Here is a 20,560-nt window from a genome sequence, read left to right as displayed (position 1 = left end):
TGTAAAATGAGCTGCGTGCTGTGCGTAAAGTTTTGATTTGAGCAGCATGCAGCGCAGGAACTTGTTCCAGAAAGCCCCTCCTCGGACAAACCCCTCTGCCTGAGCGTCACTCAAAGTTCACTCCAGTCCCCTTTCAGCTCAAACACACACACACACACACACGCACGCACGCACACGCACGCACATTCACGCAGCGCCAGACGCGTTTGCAAACAGCCCGCCTGCCGCTTCCAGCGCTACTTTTCTCTTCAGGAGACGCACAAGAAGAAGAAGAAGAAGAAGGAGACCTGTTGGATGTTACTCGGACCGATTTGACACAAGTGTGACTACTTCTCATGTTTTCCCTCGCTCTCTTCAGTGACATCTGATGTGACAACTTTTTTTTTTTTTTCTTTTTCTTTTGGAGGGATCTTCTTTTTCTCATCGCATCAGATCTCCGAACCGTGCAGTTGGATTAATATCAGCATTTGATGGGCGACATGAATAATTCCGTGAAATAACTCCTCACTCCTCCGGACCAAAGGATTTCAAGGTAGGTTTCTTATCAAGCACGACTTGCATTTCAGTAATCTATTTATCTCGGAAGCTTCTCGCCGCAGTGCGTAATTCAGACTTTAATATAAACTCCAAGTTGAAAAGCCTCTCGCAGCCACAGTTGGTTTGATGAATCTGAGTGGGTTGAGTGCGTCTGCGCGCCTGTCTGAGATCAGATCAGAAAGAGAAAGAGACGTCTCTGCTTTACTGTTGAATTCTCCTCTCTTTCCGACATTTATATGGATTTATATGGTGATATATCCGTCATTCAATTAACCCATGGGTCAGTGAAGACAGCCCAAAAGGTCTGCTTTGTTTGAGACAGGTGCAATGTGTCAGTGTGGCTCTAATGATAGAGAGTGTCATGTGCTGTACAGACTGCAAATCCCCGGGAGTTAAATCTGTGTTTTTAGGCTGCATGAATAAAACTGACTTGACTTCTGTGTGTGTGTTTGAGTGTGTGTGTGTGTCTGTGTGTGTGTGTGTGTGTGTGTGTGAGTGTGAGAGAGACTCCCATCTGGATTTCAGGACATGCCACTCCGCTGCACTTTGCTTCTCTCCCTCACTCCTCACTTCCCTTCTCTCTCCGGCAGTGTTAATCCCAGTGCAGCAGCTTCTCCCTCCGTGGAGTGAAGATGTTTCGCAGTGTGTGTGTGTCGGTGGCGCTGTCGACGCTCCTGGTGCTCTCACTTGTGTCGCACATGAGCCAGGCCTGTCCCAGGAGCTGTAACTGCTACCAGGCCAACGAAGTCCACTGTACCTTTCGTTCCCTGTTCACCATACCGCCTGGCCTGCCTGCACACACACGCCGCATAAACCTAGGGTAAGAGAATGCATGTAAACATACATAAGGCATATTAAAGGGCAATTCCATCAATTTTCCACATTACAGTGTGTTTACAGGTCTTTGGGAGTACTGCTGCATATGTGAAAATAAGTAGTATAAAGCCATTTGTGGCTCCAGAGGAAGCTGCATGTAATCTGATAAATTGCCTCCAGTGATGTCACTCTGTGGCTAAGTTGCATTGTGGGTAATGTAGGCACATTATGGACAGTTTTAAAACAAATGATCAAAATTGTTACAGCAGAACCCGAGGTATCACTTTTATTGTTCCACTCATTGTTCGTCCTTTTCGAAACCTGGTGCCTATGTTACCCACAATGCAACTGAGCTACTGCGTGACACCACTTGAGGCAATTTCTCAGACTACACGCTAGTTCCTCTGGAGCAACAAGACTTGATACTACTTTTCTTTTTTTTTTCACATATGCAGTAGCTCTCCCCAAGACCTGTAAACACACTTTAATGTGGAAAATTGGTGAAGTTACCTTTAAAATCGGATTTTCAATGAGCACAGAGATCATCTACACTACAAAGCTCAAAATTTCAACTGTCAGAACAAGAAGAAAAACACATTTTGACTGTTCTTGGCTTCTTCAGGTTCAACAGCATCAGCAGAATCCATGACAGTTCTCTGGCCGGACTAAAGAAGGTGGAGCTCCTGATGCTCCACAGCAATGATCTCCATAATCTTCCAGATGGAGTATTCAGAGACATGAAATCACTACAGGTAAAAAGGAAGAAGAGCAACAACAGCAGGGTTTCCCTATCATTTATGGCTTAGACACAGCACTCAAGCTATTGTTGGCAGCACCTAAGCCAAAGGAATGTAAAGTTAACTACATGACTTTTCCAAAATCCAGTGGTTGTAGCTGGTCCCCACTGGACTGTCATTCATATAACTATCACTACGATTTTTGGATTTAGTCTAATTATTAACTGGTCCAGCTTTTCCAACATTGTTACACAGAAATGGTAACAAAAATGGTCCAAAATCAAGTGAATGCCATATTTTTTTTAATCAAAAAAGTAAAATTGTCTTTATCAAGGACCCCAAAAATAACCGCTGAACTTGTGCGCCTTCAGCCTCGATCACACAGAGACTTGTCACTGCAGGTGCGGCCGCTTCAGAAATGCTTTAGAAATGCCTGTTTTGGACAAAACAGCATGCTCCGACTCCGCGTCTTGAGCTGAAAAGTTGCACTTAAGAAGCTGCAAGAAAGGAGCCCAGCAGGTGCTCCGTACCAAAGGAAAACAACGTTTTTGATAGTGCCGTATTTGGAGCGCGATTGTTGGTGTGATCCTTGGGAAAAAACTGAACAGTGTGTATGGGGGGGATTGGGGGTGGTGGAGGAGAAGATGGAAGAAACCTCAGGAAGAGCCACAGAGGAGGGATCCCTCTCCCAGGACGGACAGACATGCAATAGACAAAATGATGCATAGACAACATTAAAAGGCAGTGGAGATCTCTGCCATAACAAACTGTCAATGCCGGATTATTAATCATGTAGCTGTTAATAGGGATGATAAAACAGTGTTTCCTCACATATTTAACCTTCGACTCCTTGGAGGGGACGCAGATGTGTAAATCAAACCAGGAGCGAGACTCCACAAACTTTAATTTAATCCCTCTCCAGCCTCCAGCAGAGAACCTGCTTTGTCGCAGAAAGCGCTGCTCTTGAAAGTTTTACATCTGTAGTACTTGTAGATTACAGTCTGCATAGCTCTCAAACTATGAGAGATGGATAACCCTAAACTGTTTGACAGAACAGATTTCAGCTTTTAATAACAACATGTGAAACGCAGAGATTATCAAGATATATTTGTCCAAAGAGTTTAGATGCTGCATTGATAAATATGTTTAAATCGTGTGGTGATGCTGTTAGGTTTAAATCATTCTGTTCTCATCTTTCCGCACAGTTTTCTAATTTCTGCACGACTAAATGCATAATTTATGTGCCATCAGTCCTTTCGCTGCTCAGTGACAGGAAACACACTGGACATTTTAGCAGCAACCTAAGGGCAGAGTTAGCAGTCCGTGGGGAAGTGATATTACTCAACAAGCAATTGTTCCCTTCATCTCCCAGGCTGATGCTGATATATTTGCCATTGTGTGATAATGGGATCCATATTTCCATGTGCTGACATCTTCACGTGCCAGATCTGTCAGCAGCTGGAACTCTTCCAGCTAAGTAGCCTCCCTGGAGAGCAGATTTATCATAAGCCTCACAGAAACACAATTTCACAACCTGGTTTTCACGGTGCACCCTCTTAAAATTTGGCGGTTTCTCCACACATAAGTAGTATAGCATCAGATCCCCTGGAGGCCTCTACTTAGGATCAAGGGCTAAATTTCAAAATTGAAGACCCCCAGTGTTAGAATATCCTTTTAGTTTTCCCTGCTTTGACCCAATACAGTCACAGCATGAATATACACTTTGGTTATATGCTGTTGGCTATTCTCTCTTTTTTTACGCGTGAGATGGCTTGCTGCTGAGTATTTCCTCAGAGTGCATCCAGTCAGTTTTGCTTACAAAGTTTTGCTCCCAACTCTTCATCCTCATTCCAGTTCCACTTATATCATTTGTCATAAATTCAGTTTACAAGCATCTGGTGTCCAGTGATAGACTTATGAACCTAGCGTAGACTTTCTCCATCAGCTTTGAAGTCTGTAATTTAATTGCTCATCTAATCTTTCTTTTCTTCCCCTCACTCCCATTTCCTCCACCCCCACAGATATTAAAGCTGAGCTACAACAAGCTGAGAGAGATCTCTTCATCTCTGACCTTCTCCGGCCTGACCTCACTGCTGCGTCTCTACTTGGATCACAACCTCCTCCAGCACATCCACCCCCGGGCCCTGCTCCAGCTGCCTAGCCTCAGGCTGCTACGTCTGCAAGGGAACAGGCTGCATCAGCTGCACCCGCACACTCTGTGCACACTGTCCCTCCTGAATACATATTACTTCTCTACGCTCAGGTAAGCTTTAACACTAAAAGCACAGAATGTAGTAACCACAGTTGGGGAAGTTTCGACATTGTGAAAGTTTAGTTTTAACAGTAAGCATATGTACTGCAGCCCTGCCAGCGTGTATTTAAGTGAGGACAGTAAGGAATGTTAACTTTCTATTGTCTGTAAAGGCTGGACACACATCCAAAGACAATCAACTTAAATTGTATTTTGTCCTCCAGAAAAGAGGGGACATTACTCATCTGCGCTATACTGACAATCAAAAACATGAAAAACATATTGAACTGAGTTTGCTATGACCAAGTAATAGCAAAATATGATTAAAGTGCAATATGTTTGTTGTTATGTTAAAGACGTCAGTGGTCATACAGAGCCTGAAAACCCTCTCCCCCCAGCGGCCCAAAGGTCCTGTGACTGTGGTGTATATGGCAACACTTCCCCAGTGCTCCCAGTACTATTATAGATAGTATTAATAGTATCTATAAAAGGACCCTAGCTGCATGGCTAACTGAGCTGATTTGCTAATGTCACAGTTGGCAGCAGTTAGTGGTTCCTTTGTTGATATGCTGCCCCCTATTTGTCTGGAGTATGAATTCAACAGGTAGCCAATTCTTACATATTGCACCTTTTAACTGGTGAAATTATCTGCCACAACTGGTAATGTGATACTTAATTGACTCCTTTTAAACCCATTGGGCCCCATATTGTATGTTTTGGTGTGTAAATGATTAATTCTTACCAAAAGTTTTAGAATCAGTCCAGTAGATCGCCTCAGCTGGCAGGCTTAAAACGGCTGTATCTGCTGCAAAGACTGCAATGTAATCCTTTGTGGCAACTCTGTACGTCAAAGTCACATTCACCAAAAGTGCCACTGACAGGCTGAGGTTGTAACTCTAAGTGTCAAAGTGATCTACTGGACCGATTCCAAAACCTTCGGTAAATATGAATCATTAACACACCAAAGCATCCTAATATAGAGCCCAGGTTTTAAAATGCCGGCATTCTTCTTTGAAAAACCCCAACAGGCTGATGAAAAAAAATATTTTTCTCATATTGGTAATTAGAGAAATAAATAACAAATGCTGAACCTTTGTCTCTTTACCCCTTTTTCCGATCCACTTGTATTACCACTGCAGAGGATTGTCTGAAAATGAAGGTGATGATTGAAATGATAAAAATGATGGATGATTTTCTTACCCCTAACCTGTCACCTCTCACTGCCCACTCCCACTCTTTCATCCTAACCTCCCTTCCTCTGACTTTGATTCAACCTCTGTGCTCTCCCTCCCCCTCTTCATCTCAATCTTTATGTTATTCTGTTTCTCCTCCTGTAGGCACGTTGACCTATCCAACAACAGTCTAACCACTCTGCCCAGAGAGACCTTAGCGACAGCACCTCTGCTGGAGACTCTAGTGCTGCAGGCTAATCCATGGAGCTGTGACTGCAGGATGAGCTGGTTTTTCACTTGGACTCTGGCTCATCCAGGTGACTGAAACATCTGAAGTATTATTTGTTTTCACTTGTTGTTTTGTCTCCTGCTTCCACACACATTTCATTGCAGTCATTTGTTGTGACTTTGAGCCAGTTTAAATCAGGCAGAGGTGCAGAAATGTGGTTGCTAAAGGAAAAGAAATAGACAAGGAGATACGGTGAGAAGGAACACTGGGAATAGATTTTAATACAGAGGACTCATTTGTTGATTCTAGTCTATAAGCAGTCTAAGAACTCCAATAAAGTATGTTATCTCCAGCCAGAAGATACAAAGATGGGCTAAATGTCTATTACATCTGGTTTTGTTATCTTGATACCTCTGACCTGCTTCTTATGACACACTCCTCTCCATTCCCCCACATTTTCTATATCTCCTCCAGCCTCCCTTGTGGCTGTTATTGAGATGTGAAAGAAGGCTGGACCGTGAAATGTGTCTCATTGATATGCCAGACTTAACCTGCCATGACTAATCCATGATGACAGCATTGATGTGTGCCGGCAGTTGAAATATAGGCTGATTGCTGCGTAATAATGAAGTGACGCATATTTCTGATTTACGAGCAGATGAAGTAACCATACCTAATTAGTAAGAGATATAAAGGGTAATGAATGCTTAAGAAGAGCTGGCATGACTAATATATGACACCGCTAATATGTGCAGATAGCTGAAATGTGCACTAATATGTTTGTATGGTTACTATGATCTATCACAGTTGATATGCAAGAGACGGAAACAGCTGCCGTTTATGAAACCATTTTCTCTGTCTCTCTTTTTCAATTAGGCTTAATGAAATGTCCCGGTGGCCCTCAGTGTCCAATCTGTGGCTCGCCTGATTCCCTCCAAGGGCAGGGTTTGCTTGAGCAGACTGACCTATCGTGCACCTCGCCTGTCATCCCTTCCCCTGGAAGAGACACACCTTTGGAGACAGAGATCAGTGAAATCCAATCAACTGAATACTTCAGAAAGCCTTTGGGGTTGGCCTCTCTGGGTCTGTCTGACCAACAGGGGAACAATGTTGATCTGATTTGCAACATCACTCACTCTTCTGACTCTAAGGATATTGCTCCCCCTCCAGATCTCTCCATGTCCTCCTCGTCTCCTCTACCCCTTGCTCTGTCACTCTCCCTGGAGTGCCCTGTGGAGAGACACAGCTATGAGAAACTTTGGAGGATCCTGGCTTACTACAGTGAGACTGCAGTTCAACTGGGGAGGGAGATCATGCTGAGTAAAGCCCCGGCATTGGCCTACCGCTACAGGCAGACAGCAGAGACAGACGGATATTATCACACTGGAGTCAAAGCTTCTGTTAAAGTCAGACCTCAGTGGTTGCTACAGCCAGCCATTAGCATTCAGCTAAACAGAGCGCAGTCTAATGGACACAAAGTTCAACTAATATACTCAACAAGAGTTTCAGTTCATCCTGACCCTACCTCTCAACCCTCAACATCCTCCCCAACCTCTCACCCATGGGTGCTGATTTCGACTAATCAAGCAACCCCAGCATTGGCAGCAGCAGCAGGCAGTAAGGTGGAGCTACCATGCCCTCTTCTTAGCTCTGCGAACCCCAGAGTTGAGTGGATTCTCCCAGATGGATCCAAGCACATGTCCCCCTCCAACAGCCTAGATGGTCGGCTACTAGCCACAACCTCTGGCTTACTTCTAAACAAAGTGCAGCTCTCAGATTCTGGGGTCTACTACTGTATAGCCCGGGCTGGCAGGGATGTAGATGTTCTCCCCCTACGCCTGGCTGTGGAGGAGTCCTCCGTTCCGCCTTCAGGAGAGCAAGTGGGACCTCCTGTCACTGGGACAGTTGGAGCGCCTGTCAGTCTGTCCTGCGTGGCCTCTGGTTCACCAGTGCCTCATATGAGTTGGGTGTTGCCTGATGGAAACATAGTACGGCGAGGATTAGCTGTATCAGGTGGGCTCACTATACAATCAAATGGAAGTCTATTTCTACCTAACCCTTCTCGGAGGGATGCTGGTCATTACCGCTGCATTGCTGTCAACCAGTATGGTAGTGACTCTCTGTCAATGCAGCTGGAACTATACTCACGACATCCCCCTCCACTTAGGACCTCTTTTCCCAGAGGACCGCAGTCAGCCGCTGGCCGGTCAACCAAGATACGAGCTCCGTTACTCCATCAGTTGGAGGAAGGATCGGGGGATGAAGGGGAAGAAGAAGAGAGAACTATTATTGGCAACAGGAGGCGTCCAAGACCTCTCCAACCTTCCCCAAACAGACGTTATCCAGTCGGAAACCCCAGAAGACGTGGGCCTGTGAGAGAAGGACCCCTGAGAAGAGGAGGCGCTCCTGTATCACCCACTGACCAGAGAAGAAACCGCTTTGAGAACAGACACAGAGTGACCACAAACAAACAAAGGCTAGACCCTCAGAAATGGGCTGACCTCCTGGCTAAGATCCGACAAAAGACTGCTCAAAATAATAACAGCCAGCCCATTGCAGCAGGAAAGCCCACAGCTGAACCGGTGGGATTAGGCAAAGAAGAAGACACTGGAAGACATGACGGAGATGATGATATGGAGAGAGGTAGAGCTGTGGGAGCAGGGGTGGAAGCAGAAACCGAAGGATCATCTGTTGATGACTCTGAGCTCCGAGAGGAAGACCTGCAGCCCATTCACCCCGTTCAAGAGACAATACCAGACACTGAAACAGACACAGAGATAACGAAAGAGATGGGGAAGTCAACAGAAACACCAACAGATATAGAGAACGAGGCAGAAACACCCATACAGACAGAGAAAGCAGGTCCACAGACACAGACAGTGACAAACCTAGAGACACGGAAAGAACCAGTCACATCTAAGCCAATCTCAGGAACAAACAAAATTGCCTCAAAACCAGGTGAAGGAGATGAGCGAGAAGCAACCCCAAACCCATCAACAATCAGGCCTCAGAATCCCCGTCAGGGACTCTTCCCTAATGTGGGTCCAAACTCACGGCCTCAAAGCCCTTGGAACTCTCGCAGGAGGATCGGACAGCGAAGACGAATCAACAGACCCAGGGGGCGACCTTTGAATCCACCGAGACCTCTCCCTGACCCTACGAACCCGAGGTCACAAGCTACAACGCCTGATACGACCACAGCTCAAATTGATATATCATCACTGGCATCAACAAGCACATCTCCAGCTATTTTATTGACTCAGAGTGACCATATTAGGAATGGAGTGTCGCTGACTCCCCCTGCTTCTAACACTCTTGGTATCTCCACTTTAAAATCAGCCTCCCCCTCACAGACTCCCTCTTCTTCCTCCTTCACCTCATTATCCACCTCTCGCACAAAGACACACATGATGAGTCACTCGGCCAACATCCCAGACGCTGCAGAGTCCACTCTCTCCAACACACCGACACCATCACCCACTCAGTCTGATACTGTAGTTGCACACACAGATGTGGCAGACACAGACGGCAGGACGAATACACATGGCACACAGACACACACAGAAACACACACAGCCTTAGGCAAACATGTTGATAGACCCCCGAGCAAACATAGCGAAGAGCTGGAGAGGAATTTGTTGGGTGTACCATATGTGTCCCACTCTTCCGTTTCTGTCTCGCCCACTCTCTCCTCCACTGCCTCCTCGACTACTGCAAAAATCACAACAACTCCTTCAACTACTCCCAAGAGCACTCAGTATACTAGCTCTCCTACTACATCTACTACTACTACTATACTTCCTACTACAACAACTACTCCTATGACTACAAGTCCCACCACGTCTACTACAACTACCATGATTATTCCAACATCTAGCACTACCAGAAGTACTACAACTACTCTTGCCTCTACCACTAGTACTACCACAACTCCTCCTCATACATCTTCTATTCCCACTACTACTACTATTTCCACTACTACTACTACTCCTGCTACTACGACTACTACTACTACTACTTCAACAAGCCCTTCTACTACGACTACTACTACGACTACTACCACAGCTCCCATTCTTACATCTAAGACTCCCACTACTACTACTACTACTCTTTCAACTAGCCCTTCTACTACTTTTCCTGCTAGCACCACTGCTACTAGTACTACAGTTTCATTCAAAGCTATTCCCACAACTACTAAACCCGCTACTACTACTACTACTACTACTTCTGCTACAAATACAACTACTATTCCTACTACTAGTACAAGAATTACCATCTCAGCCAAGACTACCACTACAAGGTCAGCTACACCCAGTACACCTACTACTACTACCACAGCGACATCAACAAGCACCGCAGCATCATCCAGAGAGAGGCCGAGTGTTGGCCAAGTTGACCCCAGAGGGAGGCCCGTTTCTGGGGCTCCAACCCAGAGTCGACCCCAAACTGACTGGAAGAACCCTGGAGCTAATTCTATCCCCGACTCACACAGCAGCAGGCCAAACTGGCCGCCCTCCCCTCCGCTTCCTGCCGCCCCTGGGGTGAGTTCAAATTGATTTAAATAATAAAGTGTTGCTATTTTCTGGATGCTTTCACCCAATATGGGTCTTAAAGGAAGCACATACATTATGGCAAGAGTAAGAGCCAAGCCTAGGCAATAATTTGTTCTTTATTTGTTAGTTTAATTGCTAATTTATTTAATGAGTCCCTATTTTTCTGCTTCCAGTCATTCATTCTATTAGTCTTTTTCTTTAAATGCAGTCTTAAATGTACTTTGCAGTTCATATATAAAGCTATTTCTCTTTGTTGTCAGCTAAGTGGAACTCAAATTAACATTTCTTTTCTAAGTGAGTGCTCGCCCAGAAAATAGAAAATAACAACACACACACAAACACGCGGCACGCACGCATGCAAGCGAGCACGCACACACACACACACACACACACACACACACACACACACACACACACACACACACACACTACATTCCACTGTGGCGCAAACCCTTGGGCAAAGTTTAGCAGAAATGCACTATAGATCTGAAAATAGTCTGTAATCTGTGTCCACATGACCCGCTATTAAACCTAAGGGATGTTTAAGACAATTCTTCAATGTCATTGTTTTCCAGTTACAAGGAAGAGGAAAACATATGTTTTATAATCAACAGCATTATGTTTTTTAAGAGTGTAATCCAGAGGGATTTGAATTAATCAATTGTTAATTAATTTCTAGAGCTCTGCTTGGGAGCCTCTGTGGATCAAACCCCTGAGTCTGAATCTAAATCTTGGATCACAGTAATGCTACATACAGTACACTGCAATTGATCATATTCCACATCAATACTTGAAAAAATTGTTTAAAAAATACAATTAATTCCAAACTTTTTTGTATTTTTCTAGAAAACATTTGGCCAAATAATATGTTGATTACATTGTGGTGATAATCTAGATTTGGTATTTTCAATCATGTCCTCCAATCATATGATATTTAGTTGAAAAATTAAAACTCCTCAACCAACACAATCCTGCAGCTTTGCAAGTTAAAGAATGTTCATTAGCAGAGCTCTCAGATGTCCTCTTGTTATAACTATTTCATTAATTCTAACATTCATTGCTTTATTCACAACTTAAATTTGCTTTCTAAATCTTTTTCACAGCCCCCAGTTGTGAGATCCAGGCCGAGGATTGCAGATCCACACATCAGGACGGTGTCTTTCCCAGCAGAGAGCACTGCCAGGCTGGGTTGTGAAGCTCAAGGGGAGCCGAAGCCCTCCATCACATGGACCAAGGTTGCCACAGGTACACACAGTGCAGCAGAAACAGTATTCACAAATGCATGGATGTACAAATCAGGATTCAGTTTATTCAGTTTAGTTAAATATCCATCTGGAAGCCAGTTAAATCTCGTTCATGGGCTGACGTGAAAACTCAGTCAAGTTTTACTCAGTAAACCTGCTTGCTGGAATCGACTCCAGGGCTTTGTTATTTTTAATTTAGCTGCGAAACATAGAAATGCTTATTTTTCATCCATTTACCTGTCATTTATATGGTTAAAAACTCCAGACTGTACATTTAAAGAATAAGCAAAGGCTAGTAGTTACAGTCTCAGTTTCAGTATGTCCTATAACCGAGTGAATATGAACACATTTTACACTGATGACATAACCTATTAACACCCACTATTACGCACTGGCATGCACACAATGGGCTTTTCTCTCGTTGCCATGTGGGAAAGACATATTGCAAGAAAGTAATGGAACATTTTGCACACTGCATCACTGACTTTACTTCACGCTGTGCCACTCGACATCTCCTCGATCCTCCTTTCCTCTGTCTCTTACCCACTCTGTAACTTTCTTTCCCAATTTGTCTCTGTTTTCCCCACTCTGCCTCCTCACTTCTGCTCTCTGTCTGACTGTTTCTGTCTCTCTCTCTCTTTCAGGAGCAGTGATGTCAATCCACTCTAGGGCTCAGCGTTTTGAGGTCTTGCCAAATGGCACCCTTGTTATCCAGAATGTTCAGCTGCAGGACAGGGGCACATACATCTGCAGTGCACACAGCTTTCTGGGTCGAGACAGGTGAGACTACTGATACCAGTTATGAATATAATTCAGTGTATAATCACTTATAATGACCATGGAACACAATATTCCCAGTATTAATTTCACAGGCCTAAGGCAAACTGCAATTTAATTAGTTTTATGTATGTTGTTTTTTCATGTGCAAACATAATTACATGTCGACTTGATTTAACATTATAAGGAGCCTAAAGTCATATGTAAATCTCTGCAATATGTAATCTGTTTATTTGAGTCCATGTTTCTTCCAGGATTCATGTTTGAATTGTGTATGGGTGTTTCCTAATGTGTCATCTGACATTTATTGCTTGTTTTTATTCTAAATGTATGTGTTTATGTGTTTCTATATTGAGTATGTGTGTGCTTTTCTTTTTCCATGCTAGATTACTAACCACCCTGGAGGTGTGGACACGCCCCCCTCGAATGAAGCTGGCCAGCTACAGAGAAGTAACCATTCATCAGGGTGGAGAGGTGCACTTGGAGTGCCAGGCGGATGGCGTTCCCAGCCCTCTGCTCTCTTGGGTTCTACCTGATCGTTCTGTCCTGACCTCCACTGCCCCCTCCACCAGTCGCATCACTATGGACACAAATGGGACCCTCCATATCTCGGTAACTTTACCGAGCGACAGAGGGGTGTATCGCTGCGTGGCCTCAAACTCAGCAGGTGCTGCTAGTGCCTCGGTGCGTGTACACGTGTCCTCGCTGCCCCCGGTGATACAGCAACCCAGAGAGGAACACCTGCTCTTGTCTCCGGGGAGGCCTGTCTATGCTCATTGCTCCGCCCGAGGTGCCCCACCACCAGTTCTCCGATGGCGAATCCCAGATGGGACTCTCGTCCGCCCATCCCAGTTTCTCCATGGAAACCTTTTCGTCCTGCCCAATGGGACGCTGCATATTCGAAAAGTTGGGCCTAAAGACTCAGGGAATTACGAGTGCATAGCAAGTAATGCTGTTGGAGCCCACAAGAGAATAGTGAGGGTAGAAATTGAAGCAGAAAGAGGGCAGGGAGGAGGAAGAAATGAAGGGGCAAAAGCAGTCGCTACTGAAAAACCATCTTCATCCTCTAAAGACAGAACTTTGTCCATTCCCAGCAACCCCTCAAAACCATTCATTCATCCTCCATCACCTTTTGATAGATCCAAGACTTTGCCGCTCACCCCCAGCTCTTCTCATTCGTCTTCTTACGCTCACCAACCCAATCCCACTAACTCACCTCCTAAAATCAATGAAACAGTCACCGCCTCCCCCACACACTTGACCAACATCAACAAAGTGCTGACAAACAACACCAAAGTCTCACCCAGCATCATAAACAACACAAGAGTTATTTCTTCTTCCCCCTCTGACAAAAGTAGAGCCTCAGCTGTTTTGCATCCCTTGCCCATATCCCCCTTTAGTAAAGCCCGTATTGTCTCTACTTCACCCTCCATTACCACTGTCCATTACGGGGGGGTTTTGCAGCTCCAGTGCTCTGTAACTGGCAACCCAGCACCCATCATCATTTGGAGAACCCCCAACAGGAAACTGGTTGACATGAACTTCAGGTACAGGAAAATGAGATCACTTAAATTTTGTTGGTTGCATATTTATACCTCTTATTGTATTTGTCTATCGAAGGTGATTGGCATGTTTGTCTTCCCTTTTTAAGTTTTGACCAACGTCTGAAGGTGCATCCTAACGGCAGCCTGTCAGTTCAGGCAGTAACAGAGAAGGATGCAGGAGACTACCTCTGCATCGCACGCAACAAGGTGGCAGATGATTACCGCCTCCTGCGCGTCTCTGTGGCTACTAAACCTGCAAAGATCGAACCCAAGCAGCCAATCAATCAGATGGTGATGTTTGGCAAACCACTGAAGGTGAGTTATGAGGAATCATTTTGTCCCTTCATGTCTTGGCCTATTGTCCAATGATGTTTATTTAAGACACACATAGAACATAGGACAAACGATCATTTTCATTACAGTTTAATCTTTTGACTATTTTCACAATTATCTGATTCATTATTTATTAGTCTATAAATGTCAAAACACATTTCCCACAGTCTAAAAGTGACGTTGTCAGACAAGAGATAACAAAGAAAAGCAGCAAAAGTCAAATGTTTGACACCTTTGCTTGAAAAAGTATGTAAAGGAGACATATTCTGCTCATTATCAGGTTCATAACTTTATTTTGGGTTACTACTAGAATAGATTTACATACTTTAATGTTTTAAAAACACATCTGTTTTCTCATATTGTCCTGTCCAGCAGCACTGTATTCCCCTTCTGTCTGAAACGCTCTGTTTTAGCTCCTGTCTCTTTAAGGCCCCTCCTGAATACCCAGTCTGATTGTATTGGTCAGCTCACACACACCTGAGCCAGCACCACGAACAACAACAACAACAGAGCAGCTGTGCTAAATCAAGTCTTACGTGCCAAACTAGCTGCAAGTCATAAATTATGCCAATGTGTGACACTGTGATGTAGTGTGATGTCACAAAGTCACAGAATTAAAGGCAGGACTGCTGATGAGGCGTTTCAGGCACAGTGTTTACTGTGGGAGAGAGGAGCTTCTGTTGGTGTGGACTTGTAAATGTAAATGTAAAAGCATAATATGTCTCATTTAAAACTAAAAGAAAAGCTCTAGAAACAGATAACAGCAATTATTGAGTTAATTTAGTACCGTAATTAAGATACCAATCTCATACATCTTATGTGCAGGCATTATTCTCCATGAACCCCGACAAAAATCTTAAAACAGTCCATCTCTCTTCATCTCCACAGTTGAGTTTTAAGAGCCTTATTTTTTCGTTGAGGGAATGGGTGTCTTCCATCGCTGGGTGTTGTGCCAGAAATTGCAACAGCTTCAAGCTGTGTCTGGTTGTTTTTTTGGTCAGAAAGTGCTTGATATTTTTTGACTCAAAAAGAAAAGAAATACCTGTCAGATCTGTTATGAATCATCAACAGCGGCCTTCAGGCGACTTCACACATGAATATTTAACAGCTCAATGAAAAATAATGTCAAGCAGGGTGAAATGCAAGAAAGAGGACATAATATTACTGAGGGAATTTGTTGCCCTTCATTTTAAATTTGATTTAAACATTTATGAGCTTTAAATGGTATTTTTTTGGCTGCATCTAAATCTTTGCAGTGTTTTATGCTGTGAGTTTCTTTTTAAGGATATCCTTAAAAAAGTCTAAATATACAGGTCAGTGCGATCGCTCCTCCTGCCACAGAGAAGAGTTGTTTTCATAAAAATACAAGCCACAAAAACTTCAAAATGATAGCAATAACGATCCTTTTCCCTGCAGGTGGACTGCCAGGCATCAGGACTGCCTGACCCAGCTGTCCGTTGGAGCCTGCCAGATGGAACCATGGTGAACAGCGTGTTGCAGGGGGAAGAAAGAGGAGGGCGAGCACGAAGGCTGACTGTGTTTGACAATGGGACGCTACTGGTTCCAGCAGTGGGTATGGGAGAAGAGGGAGAGTATACGTGTTACGCTGAGAATCAAGGAGGTCAAGACACCATGAAGGTAAGACTTATTCGATCATTACACATAAAATAACGAAAAATACAAATGAATTCAGTCATTAATTGATTCCTCTATTCAAATTCAATCCTTTAAGGTTAAAGTAAAGGTCATGACGACATCTCCGCCAACGTTCAGTGATGACAGAAGCTACCACGTCGTCAAAGTGCGCCAGGGGATGACTGCCACAATCCGCTGTCAGGCCACGGGAGATCCCGCCCCGATGGTGACATGGTTCTCCCCGACAAACCGTGTCATCCCACGAAGTTTGGGATCTGGATTTTACTCAGAGAGGGTTGTGGTGGTCTCGGGCGGAACCCTGGAGGTGCGCATGGCTCAAAAGATCGACACAGGAAAGTATACGTGCCGAGCGAGCAACTTAGCCGGGGGGAGGAGCATTGTGGTGGGCCTGGAGGTGGAGGGAGGAAGAAGTTGGAGTACCGACACTGGGCCTGGCAGTGTTCAAAGCAGTAGATCTGGGGACAACATTAATAATGCAGGGATAATCCAGAATGGATTTACCAATGGAATCACAAGCAAGAGCAATAATAGCAGCATTAACGGCTATAGTGATAATAATGGCAGGATAAGAAACTTTGTACCAAACACTGGCGTTAGCATAGCAACCGGTGGCTTTAATCCCGCCCTGAGGAGTGATAGTCATAATGGATTCAACAGGCCTGTCAGTGGAGTTACAACTCAATTTGGTAGCAGTGGAATCAGCACTGGGTTGAGTAGGAATATAGGCATTACAGCAGATAACACTGGGATTAATAGAAATGGACCTGGCATTTTGAGTAGCCATAACAGTGTGGGTAACAGTCACAGAGGAGATAGTGCAGACAGGAATCCTGGGACTAATAATAATGAAGTGATTACAGGAAAAGCTGATGCTCGAGATAGTGGCAGGATTAGTGCTATTTCTAGAAATGTTGGAGTATTTAACAGCAGTGTGTCTAATAATGGAGGGAATGGGTTCAGTATAGGAGTGACCAGTGTTAACAGCAGGAACAGTGGTAGTGCGGGTATAGCTGCTGGGAACACAGGTACTAAAAACTCTTCTAACACAGTTGTGGCTTTGGTAACTACAGTGAAGCAGCAAGCACTGAAAGGCCAAACTGTTCTTTTGCCGTGCCCCTCCCAAGGCTCCCCTCCCCCTCGCCTGGCCTGGCTCCTGCCTGGTAATGGTGTGCTGCCAGCTCCTTATTACGGCAGCCGACTAACTGTGCACCGAAACGGCTCTTTAGAGCTGCGAGGCGTGCGGATGAGTGATAGCGGGACCCTGGTATGTGTGGCTAGAGGTGAGAGAGGAGAGACGAGGATACAGGTGGAGCTGGAGATCACTGAGCAACAGAAGGTGGAGGCCAGAACTCCAAACAGGGTGGAGAAGCCTGTGCAGGAAAGTGCTGGTTTGATTGTGACGCCTCGCTCAGGAGCCTCACTGGGTCCAGCTCAATCCTTGAGCTCAAGGCTGGGGTTGCCAAGACTCCCAGTTACTCCAAAGCCTCCACACAGAGGCCCGTCTTTACCTGCTGCACCTCTGCTTCCAGTTGGCCCTCCACCTCGCTCAACTGGTCCTGTCTCAGAGCCAGTAGTGAGCACCAGAACAGCTCCCCTGGTGAGCATCATTAACGGAGAGACCCTTCGCCTGTCTTGCCCCGGTTCTCAAACCCAGGGCTCTCTCTCATGGACCATGCCCAGTGGCAAGTCACTATCCAGGGGTGAGAGTGGCGACTCGGGCCGATGCTTTGTCCAAGAGGATGGAACGCTAACAGTGCAACAGGCCTCCGTGTTCGACCGCGGCACCTACACCTGCAGATCCACCAGCTACGAGTCCTCTTCAGTTTCAGTGGTCACGGTTCCCGTCATCGTCATCGCCTACCCCCCTCGCATCACAAAGGGCCCCTCCCCGGTGACCTACACACGACCTGGGGTTGCTGTGGAGCTGCCGTGCCTGACCATAGCAACACCCAAGGCGACAGTTACCTGGGAAACACCAGACCTGACACAGCTGAGGGTGATGGGTCAGGCTCGTATCTATGGCAACCGCTACCTTAGTCCTCAGGGTTCCTTGGTGATACAGAACCCGACAAGTAGGGACACAGGATTTTACAGATGCACCGCCAAAAACGTAATAGGAGTGGACACCAAGGCGACCTACCTGCATGTTATATAACGGGTGAAAGAAATACACAAGCACACAAACACACACACACACACGCACACACACACACCCACACACACACAAACACACACACACATGCAGCAGGAAGATGGAGACTCCACCAGTCTTCTGAAACTGGTGAATGAACTCCTCTGCTGGTCACACTGTGTGTCCCACATGCCCAAAGGAACTGCAAGGCTACGTGCACGAGAACTGTTGAATCTCAGAAAAGACTCTTCTTATATACAGATATATGTTTCATATTTGTAATTTGTGACTTTCAATACTGAAATGATTTTTGTATCAGGAGGGGCAAGATTTGCTGCAGCCCATTTTTTCTGTTAAAGGAGGCTTGTTTTATGTAGCTGGTGGTGTCATCTTAAAAAGTTGTGCCTTGCTGTCTGTCTCAGCGCCCAAAACCCATAATGAAATGATGACCAAGGAGGTCGAATGAAATGCACAGCATATTTATGGTTTAAGTTTCAGGGGAAAAAAATGAAGCAAACTACAAAATGTTTTTGCAACACTGGTTTTGTTTCCCTGCCAAGTGTTAAAGTGACAGTTCACCCCCAGATTTAAAATAATATATTTTTCCTATTACCTTCCTCTCACAGACCTCATTGTGAGAAGTTTCAAAATACAAAATACAAAAAGCAGTCAAATAAAAAGCTGGCAACAAAAACAGAAGAAACAAGCATCAAATTGAATAATTAAAGAAGAACAAAAATACATAAACTAATTAAAGTACAAACCAAAGAAGTGCTGGGAACACAGGCAGGAACACAAGTAATGCAAGGAACATGAGGAGAAAACAGCCGACTGACGAAGAGTAAAACAGACAGGGAATAATTAACAAATGAAACACAGTTGAACAGGAAAAAAAGGCAGGGAAAGGACAAAGGGAGGAAGTGAAAAGCAAAACTTGACACATGAGGAGAGAACTACAAAATAAAACAGGAAATAACTAAACTAAAAACTCAAACCATGACACTGGAAAAATATCAATTTTTGATTTTGGGATGTCACTTAAAATGTAGGTATGGGCAATATAGAAAAAGATAATTTCACACTCCATAAAAAAAGATGTGGAAAAAAACAAGCAGCCTTCGGGATTGTATGATCCTTCTTCTATCACTGTGCACATAAAATTGAAGAATTTCATGTTGACAAGCACGTTTTACTTGGTCTAACTGCTTTACTCCAGTACTTTATGTATTCATCCACTAACACTGAACAATACAACACAATACAATACAAATTAACATGCAGTGTTTTACTGACTGGGTCACTGAATATTTTAGATACATCATAGCATCACAGCTTCACAGATGTCTACAAGCACATTCATTTTCAAATGTTGCAAATTGGGACTTTCCAAAATACAAAATATCAGCTTGATATTTATCTTATTAACTGTTGAAATGCTATATTTAATTTTTGATTTGCTTAACTTAATTTTTAAGTTTTACAGAAAGGTTGGATTTTGTTGTTGTGGTACATATGTAGCAAATAGTAATGTAATTTAGCTGCCTTGTTTGCATAATACTGCCTACATGTTACATTAAATCTGCAGAGATGATGATGAAGGGCTTCAGCAGTATGATTCAACTTAACACCAGCTCCTCCAGGACTGTTTAATCCTGTTTTCTCTCCTCGTGACTTATTTCAAACCCATGACAAGTGTTGTTCGACCACCATTGACTGGATCTCACATTCTCACAGCATTACTGGGGCGGAATGAGATCTGGTACAAATCTCTGTGATTGTTTTGATATTAAAGACTGTATAAACGTGCGTGTGGTTCGAGAGCCTGCCCTAAGCTTGTGCACAAAGCCAGCACGTCATACTTACCATGTTTCCTCTCCTCTTCGATGTTTTCCTTTTATCCTTAAATTATTTGTCTTGTAAAGACTCTTTTGTCATAAAAGGAGAAATTATTAAATATTATTATGTATGTTTGGTGTCTCTCTATTCATAATGAATGCTTGCAATATTTTCAACTGCTTCATTTTATAAATAAAAGATTCGAAAATAATTAAAAGTGTGTTTACTTTCTGAAATGTCAACAGCTGTGTCACAGACACAGTGTGAGTGCTTGTGTGAGTGTTTTTAGAGTCAGAGTGTGAAAAGAAAACACCTAGTGGGAGTGGGAGGGTGAGGAAGGACACTTTTCCTTGAGTTTATTATGAGAACAGAAACTCTTTATCCATGGCTCAGCTGTCAAACCAGGAAATGGGGTCTTAACTGTAGATGAGACACATGTTGATGACATCATATTCCTCTCTCTGGGAAATGCAATAAAACTCACAGCAGCCTGCAGAGAAACTCTGCGCACCGCCCTGCGATCACACCTGCCTAGTGCTGTTTACATTATGTACTCAGTTAGTCCACTAAATACTTTAAACTTAATCAGAAGTGCCATGTAAAAACAATCTGTTTTGGCCGTAAGTATGGAACAAAGAAATGTCAGCAACCATGGACATCAAGCAAAACTGCCACTGTGGAGATGTAAATCACAAAGCATCAGATATAGCTTTTAAAAATGCTTAAAGGAACAGTTCACCCAAA

The 20,560-nt window shown here is 44.2% G+C and overlaps 1 protein-coding gene across 1 annotated transcript; it reads left to right on the top strand.

Moving 5' to 3' along the window:
- Positions 1-295: 295 nt before the first annotated feature.
- Positions 296-20,017, top strand: LOC311263109 (matrix-remodeling-associated protein 5-like). The gene is made up of 12 exons (XM_084363003.1): positions 296-532; positions 1,128-1,357; positions 1,976-2,105; positions 4,112-4,353; positions 5,679-5,830; positions 6,619-10,283; positions 11,399-11,540; positions 12,184-12,319; positions 12,703-13,863; positions 13,968-14,175; positions 15,610-15,831; positions 15,926-20,017. Exons 2-12 carry the CDS (start codon positions 1,170-1,172, stop codon positions 18,002-18,004), a joined length of 8,325 nt encoding a protein of 2,774 aa, XP_084219129.1. The 5' UTR covers positions 296-532; positions 1,128-1,169; the 3' UTR covers positions 18,005-20,017.
- Positions 20,018-20,560: the final 543 nt, after the last annotated feature.

Source organism: Pagrus pagrus (assembly GCF_965226575.1).
Source record: "Pagrus pagrus genome assembly, chromosome: 9".
Taxonomy (NCBI): Eukaryota; Metazoa; Chordata; class Actinopteri; order Spariformes; family Sparidae; genus Pagrus; species Pagrus pagrus.
This window is presented reverse-complemented; position numbering and strand designations above follow the sequence as displayed.

Coding starts and splice junctions, on each gene's coding strand:
- LOC311263109 (XM_084363003.1), top strand. CDS start 1,170: ATGTTTCGCAGTGTGTGTGTGTCGGTGGCGCTGTCGACGCTCCTGGTG. Junction 1,358..1,975: donor ACACGCCGCATAAACCTAGG/GTAAGAGAATGC, acceptor TGGCTTCTTCAG/GTTCAACAGCATCAGCAGAA. Junction 13,864..13,967: donor CTGGTTGACATGAACTTCAG/GTACAGGAAAAT, acceptor TCCCTTTTTAAG/TTTTGACCAACGTCTGAAGG.